This window comes from Mus caroli, chromosome X, assembly GCF_900094665.2.
Source record: "Mus caroli chromosome X, CAROLI_EIJ_v1.1, whole genome shotgun sequence".
NCBI lineage: Eukaryota > Metazoa > Chordata > Mammalia > Rodentia > Muridae > Mus > Mus caroli.
In genome coordinates this window covers 78748558-78764396 of record NC_034589.1, presented here as the reverse complement: position 1 = coordinate 78764396, position 15839 = coordinate 78748558, and the positions used below count along the sequence as shown (strand labels likewise).

Sequence of the window (15839 nt, the reverse complement as noted above, 5' to 3'; positions counted from 1 at the left end):
AGAGAGAGAGAGAGAGAGAGAGAGAGAGAGAGAGAGAGAGAGAGAGAGAGAGAAAGCTTTAGCCATAGAAGCAGAAAGAAAATTGAATGCATGTAATTTAATGGAGAAATGAGGTAAAAACAAAGGATTGACTAAGTTTGTTTCATTATTGAGTACAGGATCAATATAGAGATGAAAGTATATGTTTCATGTGAAAGCCACAAACATAGCTGAGTCATATCCTCATTCCAAAAACAAGAAGGACCAAAAATAAATAAATAAATAAATAAAAAGATTGTGAGAAATGCAACAAAGTTTACATGAGGACATGCTGAGATTTATAAGCATAAAAAATTGTTGAATTGTGCTAGAAATGTAGCTATAAGTAGAGACTAAGAATAGTAAAGCATAGATACTTTGGTAGTTTACACATAGATTGAAGACTTGACTAAATTGCAATGATAAAATAATCCATAGGCAGATTAAAAACAGGAAACTGCCCTATATATTTCTATGCTAAGAGTGATGGAAGACAAAATAGCAAATTATAAACAAACAGAATATTCAGAACAATTCAGAAAAGAGTTATGGACTTCCAGAGTTAAAATGTTCTGAAAATTCTCACTGATAGAAGACACCAATATAAATGACATTTTCAGTCACTAAGAATATTTATTTATTGAAAAAATAAGGTAAAGTCTACAGACGGCAGTTGGTAAAAGGAAATATATTAAGAAGCAAAACATCTTAAGGCTTTCAGGGAAAGAAACCATGCCAATGCTGTGTCTACATGCAGGAATTTTAGATGGGATACGGATCCATTGAGAAACCCAATGATTAAACATTATTGTAGACTTTTAAAATATAAGAAAAGAACCAAGTACATGTGATAAGCAAAGTCATAAGAATAGGAATTGAGTAGAGCTATAAAATGATTATCACTCATCTACGAGAGGTAGATGATACAATGAACAGCCTAAATCATTTGTATTTGGTATTTGGACCTAGGTCACAATACTTCAATAAGTTAAGCAAAAAATTCAGGTTTGAGTCAGATGTACATAATGGAGTTATCTGAGATATTGAGACCAGTAAAGTTAATTGATGTTTATGTTTTTTTTTACACATGAAAGTTACCTGCTGTAGTGGATATTCCTGGTTGTCAACTTGACTATATTTGGAATAAACTACAATCCAGAATTGGAAGGCTCACCAGTGACCCTTATCTGGAGGCTTGGAGATAGAAGTTTCTGATCTGGATCTTGGTATGGAGATCTTGAGGCATAGTGGATATGGATTCCAGAAGATTAAATCTCCGAGGTCAAGGTCATCCGGGATTAAAGGTGTGTCACCTTTAATCTGGGCTGCACCTTTCATCTGGGATTAAAGGTGTGTTGGAGCACACCTTTAATCTGGGCTACACCTTCTGCTGGAGACAATATAAGGATATTGGAAGAAGGGAGTCTTGCTCTTGNTCCTTTGCCTGCTTGCTGTGTGAGACTGAATAACTGCTAGATCCTTGGACTTTCATTCACAGCTATTACTGAACCATTGTTGGGAATTGGGCTGCAGACTGTAAATCATCAATAAATTCCTTTACTATATAGAAACTATCCATAAATCCTGTGACTCTAGAGAACCCTGACTAGTATACTTGCTCAGCATTGTCTTATAACAAAAATTTAAATTGGTATTTACCCACATATCCTCAATTACTTGCATAAAACCTGGTGTAATCTATTCCAACGAATCTTAAGTTCACTGCAAGTATGACAAGTAGGCTCAGTCATCCAGAGACAACAATGAACACTCTGATAGTGTGGAAACAATGTTCTCAAATCTGTATACAGTATCAACTTATAATGTGCTTCTTTTAGCAATAATCACAACACATCATTGCTCTACTCTTACAATTTAAGTTTCAACAAAGGTAGGAGAGAATTTCAAAATCAGTAGGGGATTCTTTTGTTGAAAGACAAACATTAGGCTTAGTTCAGCAGTTTGTATCCTATAAAACAAATGCACTGTATTTTATGAAATATCATATATTTAGTAATATTTAGACAAAGGTAAAGTGAACAAAATGAGCCTGCAGATTGTAAGATCATTTGCAACTGTTTCATTAAGAAGTTATATCCAGGCAAGGTCTTAATGAAGTGGTAATGAGGGGAAAAAGTGCTGCCAGAACAGGCATTAGAGAAAACCTAGAAACTAGCTCAGTAAAGTGATAATGAGGGAGAAAATTCTTCTATCTTTGTCTTGGCTTATGCTTCTTTGTTTCAGAATGTTGGATATATCCCTTAAATCTTAGTCGTTTCCATGGGAAGGAGATAAAACAGAGTTAAGAGGTTGGATGTGTGGAGAGAAGGGGGGATAAATTTAAACTGAAAATGACAGTAAAAATAGTATTTCTCATGCCAAAGACATTGATATAAGCCCTCAATAACAGGCAGGGTCATGTTCTGTTCGTATTTATTGATAAGGAAGAAACTGTTGAAGACACTTGTTTGAAATTACAGAACAAGTATTTGTAAAGCCTAAAATGTAGGACAGTGAAACACACTTTCTTTTTCAGACATCTTTACTCAGCATTGTAAGAAAACTGTCCTTGCTGAAAAGTCTTAACTCTGCCTCTAAACAGATGCTTCCTTTGTGGGAAATCTTTCATGGTATACAACATTGAGCCTCATCTGCCAATGAGCTGATACATAGATCGATAATTAAGTGCAATAACATGAAAAAAAAAGTTAATGAGTCTCCTAAAATGTGTACTTTAAATATACCAATATGATTAGATTAGGCCTATAATGCTAATTCATCATTCCTCGTGTAGGTCTGATGAAAGTCTCTTCCTTAAGATGTCTCAAATTGCTCATCTAAGCCAAATAAAGCTTTCTTCTTGAATATAATGCTAGAAAATTCTAGTATACTTCATTTCATACTCACATATGGGTCGTTTTTCCTATATTTTTAGGTTTTCTATGTTGAAATGGTAGAAAACTCACTAGAAAATTCTCTCTTGAAAAAAAAAAGTGTTAAAGGTTGCACAGAATTTTAAGTTGTCTGCATGAAACTTTTTCTTATAAATACTATTAAAATTATATATATATGTGTGTGTGTGTTTGTGTGTGTATGTATATATGTGTATGTGTATATATATATATATATATATTTGAGGATATGTCATTTATATATAAGATAACTAGGCATCTAAAAATAATCCCCCCAAACAATGAAATGAATATGATTAGTACATATTATTTATATATTCAGAGATTTTAAATGAGTTTCACACATAAGTTTTAAATGAGATTCTGCTTCTTTGTAAACATTGGTAGATTTTGTAATAGAGACTCTTGTAACTATAATTATATTAGGAATCTAAGGTTACTATTGAGATCCACCTTCTAAGAATCGACTTTTATTAACCCTAGATAGGCCTCATGACAACAGCAATATGCGAGAGGATTTAATAATAGGATGAAAAACCAAACATCTCTGGAGGAGTAAAAAAAAAAGAAAGAAAGACAACAATAAAGTCTTCAAACAAGTAAAAGAATGGTTACGTTTTCTGGGAAGAATTTCCCTGATCTTTAAGGAAGAGAGAGAGAGAGAGTAAATATTGACAGACCTGTGAAGGATAGGGGCTCTGTGTGGAATCAGAGGTGGCAACATAAGCAGCCTGTGTGAAGGCATAACTCTTGAATCGAGGCTTAGGAGATGCAGAAGTTTGTTCATAGCCCTGTGCTAGACTGACTGTGATCTGGAAGTAGGTTGGAGAAGAGAAGGAGAGAGAAGAGTAACAATGGAATTAGTGATTGGAAAGAACTTCTGTCAAACTCACTAGAAAACAAAACATTAAATTCAAAGGTTGAAATGAAACATTTAACATTAAGCAAACAAATGACAGTAAAATCTAATATATTTTAATGGAAAAAATCACATCTTTGCTCTTTATGGAAAGGAAAAACACTGAGAAGATAATGAAGGTAGGATTTAACACTCAGTTTCCACAGGGATATAACTCCAGCATATAACTATAGCATGAGATTTTAAGATCTGGCAAAAAAAAAAAACAGGCACCCAAAAGCAATTTCCTCTGAACCCAAAGTAAATAAAGCCAGAATTCATCAGGTCGATATCTTGGTATGGACTGAAGCTTTCATGAGCATAAAAATAGAACTAGCTCTAGAGACTGAAAAATTAGGCCCAAGAACTTTTAAGTCCTTCAGCAAAATGTTGTTAAAGGCTTTCTCAACATTGATTTTCTTTAAGAAAATAAGACACCCAGGATACCTACTGTTGAGAATTAGAAAAGAAATCTAATTAATAGAATTCCTTTGTACTTATCACAATGATGAAACAGTTTTAGCATATACACATATATTTTTTATTTAATAGGTTGTAAGCAGGATGTAAAATATGATATTTAAAATGTTACCTTTAATAAACAAAAACTATTAAGTCATAAAGTTGACACCACATACTTAAAACTCAGTTTTGAACAAAAAGCTTGCCCTTTCTCTTTTACTTGCTTTCTGCACTTTACCATGATTGATGGCAAACCTGTTTAATGCATATATGCGATTTTCTTTAGTTTTATATCACTTTATACAGTAGAAACATAATATGCCATATGTTGTAAATTGATTTAATACCTTACATACTGATAGTTATGCATTTAATAACATTCTGTGAAAATAATACTGTATGTGTCACATGAGGTTTACAAGGTTTATAGAGTCTTCTTGTACAAATGAAATGCTACACACACATAAATACTACTACATACATAAAAGTATACATATTACATACATGTATGTGAAAGTTATACCTAACAATTAACATAAAATTAAAAACCTCTCTCATATAAGTGGCCCCATTTTACCTGTTGAGAGTAATGCATCTGGTGATGTAATTGAAAATGTTCTTCTCTAGTTACTTTTGAAGATGGCCTGGGCAACATTTCCACTTCTTGAATGGCTTCAATGCTCACTTGTTGTGGCAAAACTTGAAAGAGTGATGTGATGTACATTAAGATGGATTTCTTGTCTGGATAAGTGGTAGCAACATCTGTAAGCACATTAACAGCACATATCAATTTTTGGTTTCTATATTTGAGACTCTGAAAGGGTAATGAACAAATCAATGTTACAGGAAGAAGACAGATTAATGAGCACTTGTTTGTCCATGAACGTCCTCTAGAGACTAATTAGAACATGATAATCAGGCCTAACATGATAATCAGGCCTAAAATGTCCTTGCAATTTGGCAAACCAATGAGATGAGCACTAAAGTTAATTTCTTTTTCTTGGTCACATAAAAACTTCATTCTATAATACTTTATCTCCTAAGTAAAATTGCCAAAACTAGCTAATCTAAGTGAGTAGCTTTCATTAGATAATAAACTATTTTTAATTACATTTCCTTTCTATGAAAAGTTATATTGGTATGTTAATTAAAATTTTGCATTTATAATTAAATAATTATAGGAAAGGCTTAATGCTTTAAACCTCTTAATCACTTTTTCTCTTATAAATTTATATGCAGAACAAAATATCTCTGTCTTAAAATGAGCCTTGTATTTTACCAATAAATATGAAAATAACATCAGCCTTGGTTGCTTTGGAATCTCCATGGGACCTCCTCAGCCAAGAACTCTACAGAATATAACCCAGTACCACCACTAGAAGTCTTGCCTGGCTACAAAAGATGGCCAGATCAGACTCCATATCCTCCAGTACTAGGATTCCTCATTTGGTTCATCCTCATGGATTCTACACTAATGCTAAGACAGAGGCTCACTCTCTGAAAACTGACAGCAGGATATCATTGCCAAGAACAGCGTCAACATAGCTCCTGGAATGTAAAGAGGTCAAGGTAATGCCTACAAGGGCCTTTGCTCCTGTGCTCCAGGCTCTTTAGCATGGAAAGGTACTCCGCAAGCTGTGGAAAGAGAACCTGCACACCAACCCAGCTACAGAACAGTCAACCTACAATCCTATAATTTACCCTGCCTATGAAATGTGCTAGGGCAATGCTGGTGCAAAACATGTGGGAATTGTCATCCAATGTCTGGTTTAAGTTAAGGCTCCTGCCACAAGAGGAAGTCCAGGCCATACACTGCCTCAATGGCTTGGTGATTTTTGTAGGTCTCTTAACAGTGGGAAGGGTACTTCTCTGGCTCTTTTTATTGCTCTTGAGACTATTTCACTCTTACTCGGTTGTCTTGTCCAACCACAAACACTTTGGAGATATAGGAATAGTAGGATAAAAGGGTAGATTACTGAATCTAATTTTAGACTAAAGACCATTAACAAACTAAACATTTTATGTTTAGTATGGACTTTGTGTATTAATACACATTTAGGATTATGTTGTTACAACATACTATGTATATATGATTCAACTCTTGTATAAGCTATTCTACCTATGGAACACATTTAAAAATGTTATGTGTATCTTGGTTGACTGTCTAGGTAGACAACTGTCTTTGTCATTTCCATAGTTTTTATAGAGATTCTTGGAAACATTGTAATTCTTGGCAATAAGAGATATTTCAGAGGCTTAGTAACACTAGAGTATATGTCCTATTAAGGAATCAGACATAGAAATGAATAGTAGAAGACTTGGAATTCAACCCTCATGCATACAGCCAGTTAAATATGTACAAAATTTCCAATGCTTAATTAAAAAGTACTGATTGGAAACAAGTGGATATAAATAGGTGAAAAGATGAAACTAAATGTTTGCCCCTCGCATTTGTCTCTAAATAGGATATCTGTATTACCCCCTGCAAAGCTCTAGGCATATTGCAGAAGAGGGAGCACAGAGTTAGGAGCCAGAGTTTGAGTAGGAATGTTGTATCTTATAGACATGGTGTAACTATTTCACTCACAAATTAACTGCAGCTTCCAAAGCATAAAGCCCTCAGAAGATTGATATAGCCACCACTCTTTCATTCATGGATGGGATAAAAATGAGGATACACTTCTTACTGAGGGACTATGGACAGTTCATGGGTGATGGGAAAAATCATGTCATTCATTTCAATGATGGAGCCACTGATAAGTTTCCCAGGATACTGTAAGTAAACCCTACTTGTGCCTATGCAATGAATCCCAATTAAACAAAGTAGGTCAAACTTGAAATAAACTTCAAAGTATAAGGGAATTCTGAGGAATAATAAAGGTTTGAGGTAGAGAAATAGAATAAGAGTGGATAATAGATGGGTAAAAGAAATTCATATACAGTATGAATTGTGAAAACATAAAAAAAAGTCATTGTTCTAAGCACTTGCTGCTCAAGCACGAGGACAAGAATTTAGATCCCATGAACTAGAAACTGCATAAATGTCCAGTGGTTGTGGTAGTTCATCTGTAATTACAGTCTTATGAAGGCAGAACTAGAGGATTTCTGGGAAAAGTTGATAGCAAGACTAAGCACATGTTTAGTTTCTTGAGTTTGAGAGACCTGGCCACATTAGATAATGTAAAAGAGTGATTAAAGATAGCCGGGCGATGGTGGTGCACACCTTTAATTCCAGCACTTGGGAGGCAGGGGCAGGAAGATTTCTGAATTTGAGGCCTGGCTGGTCTACAGAGTGAGTTCCAGGACAGCCGTGGCTACACAGAGAAACCCTGTCTCGAAAAACTGAGAGAGAGAGAGAGAGAGAGAGAGAGAGAGAGAGAGAGAGAGAGAGAGAGATTAAAGATGATTGTAGACAAGAAATTTGGGCCTCTGTCTGAATGGATTCATGAACACTGCCACCCCGCACACAAATATACTTTCACACACAACCACACACACACACAGGAATACATGAAAAGGAAAACAGAAAAACCATAAACAACTCCACTCAAAATGAATCAATATGTCTAATATAGGAATCACAAGTAATACTTCAAGATCTGTCACAGGTAATGACTTTCTGGTTGGATACAAGAAATTAGAACATAATTGGAAGAACTGACACACAGGATATCAACACACTGAAAATCTTCAGGAGAGCAAAAGAGACTACACAGTGAAGAGAGAAACTACAGCAAATGAAAGAGCTGCCCTTCAGTCAACATAGTAAGCAATGGTTACTTTTAAACAATACTATAATACTATGATAACTTTCGGAAAGTAAGACTAGTATGTGCAGACTGGATTTGTGTAGATAAAACTGGGGGAAAGAAAAGGAATGAGTTAACTTCACTGTAAACAGGCAATTAAATGAACGGGATGATAATAAAATATTCTTAAAAAATGATACAAGTAACATCATCCAGTTTTCAGCTTGCTTTTTAAAGGGACTAATAAATTTTGCATAAAATGAAGGATAATGCAGAGGAAGACAGCTGAGCATTGGCGGTTCCATAGCTACTATAGCAAGTAACAATTAAGTTGTGCAGGCAAATGGATGGAACTAGAAAATATCCTGAGTGAGGTAACTCAGACCCAAATGCACGTGCATGGTATGTATTCACTAATAAATGAATATTAGCAGAAAATAAAAGTACAGAATACCCAAGATACAGTTCACAGAACTCAAAAAGGTCAACAAGCTGAAGTGCCCAAATGAGGATGTGTCAGTCCTACTTGGGAGAGAGAAGAAAGCAGTCACAAGTGCGGAGGAAGGGAGGGACCTGAGAGGGAAAGTGGATGGGGTTAGGGGGAAGTGGGCAAGCAGAGCAGAGAGGAACCTGATCTGGTATTGGGTGAGGGAAAAGGACTGAAGCCTGGAGCGTTAGCAGAAAGAATGTAAACAGGCAATCTCAGGAAATAGAAGGTTGAGGGGACCCTCCATAAAGCACCAGAGACCTGGTAGGTGAGAGAATTAAGAATCAAAGGGAAGGACCTTAGATGAAATTCCTAACAATAGGGAGAAGGAAATTATAGAGCCCACCTCCAGCAGGAAGACAGGGTATCAAGTGAGGGATGTGGTTGTCATCCCACAGTCATATCTCTGACCCATAATTGCTCCTGCCTGAAAGAAATACAGAGATGGAAATGGAGAGGGGCCTGAGGAAAAGAAGGTCCAGCAACAGGCCCAAAGTGGGACCCAGCTCAAGAGGAGGTCCCAAGGCCTGACACTATTACTGAGGCTATGGAGAGCTCACAAAAAGGGAACTATCATGGCTGCCCTCCGAAAGACCCAACAAGCAGCTGAAAGAGTCAGATACAGATATTTGCACCCAACCAATGGACAGAAGCAGCTGACCCCTGTTGTTGAATTAGGGAAGGCTGAAAGTAGCTGAGGAGAAGGACGATCCTGTAGGATGACCAGCAGTCTCAATTAATCTGGACCCCCGAGATCTCTCAATTACTGGACCCCCAAACAGACAGCATACAGCAGATAATATGAGACCCCCAACACATATACAGTAGAGGTCTTCTGGGTCTGTGTCATTCAGAGATGAAGCACCTAACCCTCAAGAGACTGAAGGTTCCAGGGAGTTTAGAAGTCAGGTGGGGTGGGGCTGGGGACATCCACGTGGAGATAGGGGGAGGGGAGGATGTGTGGGATGTAGAGCAGTCAGAGGATGGATAGGAGGCAGGGAATGGAATATAGAATGTAAAAAATAAATTAATTTAAAATAATAAATAAAGCTCTAAAGAAAAAATGAAAAGAAACTTTCTGCCTCTGGGATTGTTATCATGTTTCAAAAGCAGTGGCAACCACACCCTTCTGGAATTCTGCTAGGCTTGAGTAAATTTGAACCAAATAAACCTTGAATTTAGAGTGGAAATTCATTAAGAACAGAATTAGTGTCTGAGAAATCGAGTTTAAAAACTATATTGAGCCTCTCCCAGTTGTGAATATTGTCATATCCTGTACCTACTCCTCAAAACTTGGAAATAACCTCATTAATAGGCAAGCACTCAACATGAAAATATCATCTGGCTGATTCTGAAACACCCTGATTTCAAAGACTGGCTGATCAATATCATTTTTTTTTTAATGAGAGTAAGTAATAAAGTAAGTATTGTGATTTGTTTATAATATATAGGGATAGCTTAGTCATTACTGAAATTCAAATATGACATTCATTTGTCCTTGTAAATTAATTATTGAGAATATATTAGATATGAGCAGAGTTCATTTAAAGGAGATATTCTGAATTTAGAACTAGACTTCTTCAAACTACACCTCTTCAATGTATGTGTGTATGTTCGTGTACGTGTGTTTACGTGTGTGTGTGTGTGTGTATAAAAGGTGTTCAAAATATTTTGTTTCTATTCCCTTATCTATGAAGTAAAAGACCATCTTCATCTAATGATAGTGCTAGAAAAACCACAGGAAATGTTCAGAATCTCACATCAAACTTCATGTAAATTTGATGAAAAAATGAAACCAGGTCTTAGCAAACAAATCCATTTACCTTTTGTTCATATAAAAACAAGCAAAACTTCCCAGATTAGTGAAATACTGAATATATTGTTAAGTAGGATATTATAGAGACATTGAAATAAAGTTTTTAAAGAATATTTAATAATACATTTATGCCAGTACCTTAGCACAATAAGCAATATATTTTCTAATTTAGGTTGGCATCTATAACAATTTTAGAAATGAAGACTTTCCATCCAATAATATTTCTATGAATGAAGTGAGTATATTGCTAGATTGAAAATAATCATCTACTTTATCTTTACCTCATATATGCTTGCTATTGAGTCCACACAATACTATAGTTAGGTAATTATATTTTACATTGTAATGAAAGAATCTGCAAAGATCAAATGAGATGTAACCAAAAAAGTTGCATAAATTTACTCTTCATTGTACCCACACCCTTGAAAAGTCAATGAGTTTGGTGTAAAAATGATGCCTTCAAAAATTCTCAAAACCAAAAAAAAAAAAAAAAACCTATTTCTGTCTTGGGCAGTCAAATTCTGGAATATATGATTAGCCAGCTGCCAAGCGTAACCTTGAAATACATCTGGGAAATCTTCTGAAATGTCTAGACCGTCCAAATCAAAGGCCAGATTTTTTTCTCAGGGAAATGAAGAAATTAAAATACTGTATTTTAATGCCCATTACATTTAACAGGAAAGAACCAAGATTTTAAAGATAACATATGTTTAAAAGTACATAATTGAACAGCCTTTTTTAAAGAAAAGATTTATTTATTCAATTAAATTACGGGTTACGATTCAGACACCATCATAAAAACAAATTTGTAGAATTTTCCATAGAGTTAATATAAGAAAAAACAAACAAACAAACAAACAAAAATAACAAAGCAAATAGTGAATTCACTTTTCAAAAGAGAAGAGGCATGGGTGCACTAGGAAAAGTATATGGTCAGACAACTTTAGGGTAAAACTGTAAGGACATGTATGCTAACAAAATTTAAATTGGTGGTTGCAAAAATATCAATTCATATGGATATAAATGCTAAAAAACAATCACCAAAGGAAGTGAACTAGCCTATCATTTGAAATTTCCAAATGTTTAAATTTGCTTTACTGGAATGTTTTCTAAAAGGTAAACTTGGCAGCTTGTAGACAACATCAGAGCATTAACTAAATCATTAAGGAATTCAACTGTTTTCAGTTTTCACATTTCACATTTGGTGCAGATTTCAAGATATGTGTATTTTCCATTTTCAAGTCACTAAATGACAATGCACAACAAAATGAGAAATAATTACCTGTGCAGGGGCTCTAATTTTAAATTCCTTTGCAATCTGAAAAAAAATGCTTTCACCAGACTAATTATTGATCTATGTTTAGTATTTTTTGCACTGTTGCTAATATTGCTTCTATCCTTTAATAATAATGTTTCTCATTAGAGGACTTTAAAATAAATTTGTGGAAATAATTTGCACTGATGAAAATGACTCAGTTCTCTAAATAACACTAATAAAAACAAAACAATGTTTTTTATTTATTGATGTAGAGTGGTAAATCATTTCTTCTTTTAAACATGTAATTATTCTTCTCAATATGCTTATGATGTAGCAAGAAAAAAAATTATCACCATGATCCTGCCATATATAGAAAACAGTGGCTCAAAATGCTTATTACTTAAGAACAGAAAGATAAGAAAGATTAGGCCAGCCAGGTGTGGTGGCACACGCCTTTAATCCCAGCACTCGGGAGGCAGAGGCAGGCGAATTTCTGAGTTTGAGGCCAGCCTGGTCTACAAAGTGAGTTCCAGGACAGCCAGGGCTATACAGAGAAACCCTGCCACAGAAAAAAAAAGAAAGAAAGACTAGGCCATCCTCTTCTGCTACATATGCAGCTAGAGCCATGAGTCCTACCATGTGTTTTCTGTGGTTGGTGGTTTAGCCAGTCCCAGGGAGCTCTGGGGGTACTGGTTAGTTCATATTGTTGTTCTTCCTATGGGGCTGCAAAACCCTTCAACTCCTTGGGTCCGTTCTCTAGCTCCTTCATTGGGGACCCTGTGCTCAGTCCAATGATTGGTTGTGAGCATTGACCTCTGTATTCATCAGGCACTGGCAGAGCCTCTCAGGAAACAGCTATATGAGGTTCCTGTCAGCAAGCACTTGTTGGCATCCACCATATTGTCTAGGTTTGATGATTGTTTATGGGATGGATCCCCAGATAGGGCAGTTTCTGGATGGTCATTCCTCAGTCTCTGCTCCACACTTTGTCTTTGTAACTCCTTCTATGGGAATTTTGTTCTCCCTTCTAAGAAGGATCAAAGTATCCACACTTTCGCTTCCTTTTTCTTGAGTGTTTTGCTAATTGTATGATAAGTATTCCAAGCTTCTGGACTTATATCCAATTATCAGTGAGTGCATATCATGTGTGTTCTTTTGTGATTGGGTTATCTTACTTAGGATAATATCCTCCAGATCCATCCACAGGCCCTTGGTCCTGAGAGATTTATATGCCCCAGAATAGGGGAATACCAGGGCTAAGAAGCAGGAATGGGTAGGTTGGTGAGCAGGGGATGAGGGAAAGGGAGAGGGGGTTTTTGGAGGGGAAACTAGGAACGGGGATAACATTTGAAATTTAAATACAGAAAATATTTAATAAAAATAAATAAATAAATAAATAAATACAACAACAAGAAAAGACAGGAAAGAAACCTATATATACATAAAAATTCTACATTAGTGTGTGTGTCTCTGTGTGTTCTTTCTCTCTGTGTGTTTGTGTCTGTGTCTGTGTGTCTGTGTGTTGTGAGTGCATATGTGAAGTCAGAGGACAACTTGAAAGAATTGGTTATTTCTTTAAACTATGTGGGTAACAGATTGAACTGAGTTCATTCAGCCTAGTGGCAAGATCCCTGTTTTCTTAGCTATATTGCTGTCTTTATAGAAGACCCTGGAATAAAAATCATTTAGTCATTTTTACTGCTAACTAAAAATATCCTGATAATCATTAATACACAAGCACAATCTGAATATAAGGTATTTAATTTTATAAATAATATCATGTAAAAATTATATTGATGATAAAATTACTGTATTAAAATATAAGAAATTATATTCATTTAGTTACATTGAAGGAGGGTAAATCATGAAAGTTGAAGTTAGAGATATAAATAAATAAATGTTCACATAAACAATTAAATATTCTTTCTGCCTCCTCTTCTATGATATTTTCTGAGCCTTAGTAAGATGGATGGCAAAGGCATCCTATTTAGGGCAAAACATTAACAGTCTGTCTTCTGTACTTTACATGGCTATTGATTGCACAGATAAACTCACAGCTGCTGAGTTTCCTGGCCCAAGACCTGCACAATATTAGGCAAAATGAAATTGTAGAACAGATAAAGAACAAATGAGGCTCCACCCCTAACTGTTGAACTATTAGATTATAACAACTTCTAGAAAAGGGAAGCAATCTCTGGAGAGATGACCAGTGGAAGTTTTCCAATACTAACTTGGACTTCTAGGTAAGAGATTAGAATAAAATTTGTTATCCTGTTAATTTTAGATGTTATTAGAACAAATAATGAATAGCAACAATCACAGAAATATCAGTTAAATGGAAAAATCTCACTCTAATGGATATTCCATGCTTCATAAATTGGAAAAGTTCTTCAATAAACAAATACTGCCCATGAGAAAATTATGTCAATGAAATGTTGTATCTGTATATTTTCAGCTCAATAAAATTAAAAAGGTAATCATTTTCATCAGTTACTCATTGAGAGTATACCCTGTTAAATTACATTTACAAAATTTTCAGGTGCTGCAAATGTCAGAACAGCTTTTCACTATATATCATTTAAAACTGGAAGAACAGAAACTGAATTGACCTGACAATTTGAAGCTGATAAGTTATAGTCTCAGACTATTTATAGAAAAATATTGGTACTTTCTTACAATTCTTTCTACATGTCTATTGTAGGAAGAACTATGGGAATTACCATCTGAGCAAAAGGTATATTGCCATTTAACTCTACTTTCTTAATTGTTACCTGCTGGAATTGTGCTTTTCTTTTGACCTAGCCATATTTTTTTCTTCCCCACTTCTAGAAAAAGTATGTAAATTTGAGTAGTAAGCTCAGGTCCTATATTTTTAGCTACAACAAAATGCTGTATTTCTATATTTAAATTTTCATAGTATTAGAAGTAATAATTGATAAATTATAATGTCAAAATGGTTTTGTTTATCTCAAGTTACACAAATTTAGTTGATTATTGTGGTTCTATCTGGCATGTTTTTGGATTTGGTAATATGCCCAAGAGTACAAGAACAATAGTAAAACAAATATGCCAATGACTATAAGTGTAAGGCAGAAACTATAAAATTAATCATTTTAGAAACAAGTATCTGATAACATACCACTTTTAGAAACAAGTAACTGATAACATACTATATAACACATATGATAGGTAGTGTTCTAGCACCAGGTATCACATGCTACACTAGTTGAAGTGGTACAAAGCTTAACAAAATCTTGTCACACACAAAGTTCCAAAATTATAATACGATGGATAGTAAAAGATACTTTCTTGAACTACTGCTGAGTTTTATAATCATCCAACAGAAACATAATAGATTAGTGCTGGGATTCACATAGTATCTAAAGCATCAGTGGAAACATGCTGATGAAGCACAGTGAATGCACTTGCAAGTTTTAAGCGCATATTAAGTCACAGGGACATATTCTGCTTTTGATAGTATTAACACAATTTTATTTGTGCATGGTTTGGGGTTTTCAGGGTTCCAGTAATATATTTAGACTTTCCCAATTATATATACAGTAATATGTATGAATGATACATATCTTCCAAATTAAAACATAATTTAAACTTCACAGAAATAGATAATCCAATGCAGCATATCAGCAAAGAAAAATAGGAGTACTGGAGACAGTAAGTATCAAAATCATAAACAAATCAAAACTGAAGACAATAATACATTTTTTAACCATGAAATTTTTATTTATGACAATAAAAAAGCATTTGTTATCAATATTACAAACATTAAACAGGATAGAATAATTATTAAAAGAGAGTAAGAGTTGGAGCCCTAAGTATGTTAAGTTTAAATCGCAAATATAGTTGTTGCATATATGATCAATATGACAGTAATAAAACTTATAAATTTTGTGTATATGTACACATGTTAGGTTAATTCTTCTGATCTTTGATCATTTGAGTAAGAAATTTAAAAAATTTTCAGTTGCATCAGATAGAATTATGTCAAAGGAATAATGTCATTGTATTATCAACTAACTACACCCTGAGTTAGGTAACCCAATCACAAAAGAACACACATGATATGCACTCACTGATAAGTGGATAGTAGCCCAGAAACTTAGACTACCCAAGATACAATTTACAAAACACATGAAACTCAAGAAGAAGGAAGACCAAAGTGTGGATACTTCACTCCTTCTTAGAATGGGGAACAGAATACCTATAGAAGTAGTTACAGGG

The 15839-nt window shown here is 34.7% G+C and overlaps 1 protein-coding gene across 4 annotated transcripts in view; it reads right to left on the bottom strand.

The window, feature by feature from the left end:
- Positions 1 to 15839, bottom strand: part of Dmd (dystrophin) — a 2293239-nt gene that overhangs the window by 1512627 nt on the left and 764773 nt on the right. For all 4 annotated transcript variants that reach the window (XM_029473189.1, XM_021152893.1, XM_029473188.1 and 1 more), the window contains exons 8-9: positions 4868 to 5052; positions 3611 to 3742 (exon numbers count right to left, since the gene is read on the bottom strand). In XM_029473189.1, coding sequence (XP_029329049.1) covers positions 3611 to 3742; positions 4868 to 5052 — 317 coding nt within the window. The remainder of the gene's footprint in view (positions 1 to 3610; positions 3743 to 4867; positions 5053 to 15839) is intronic.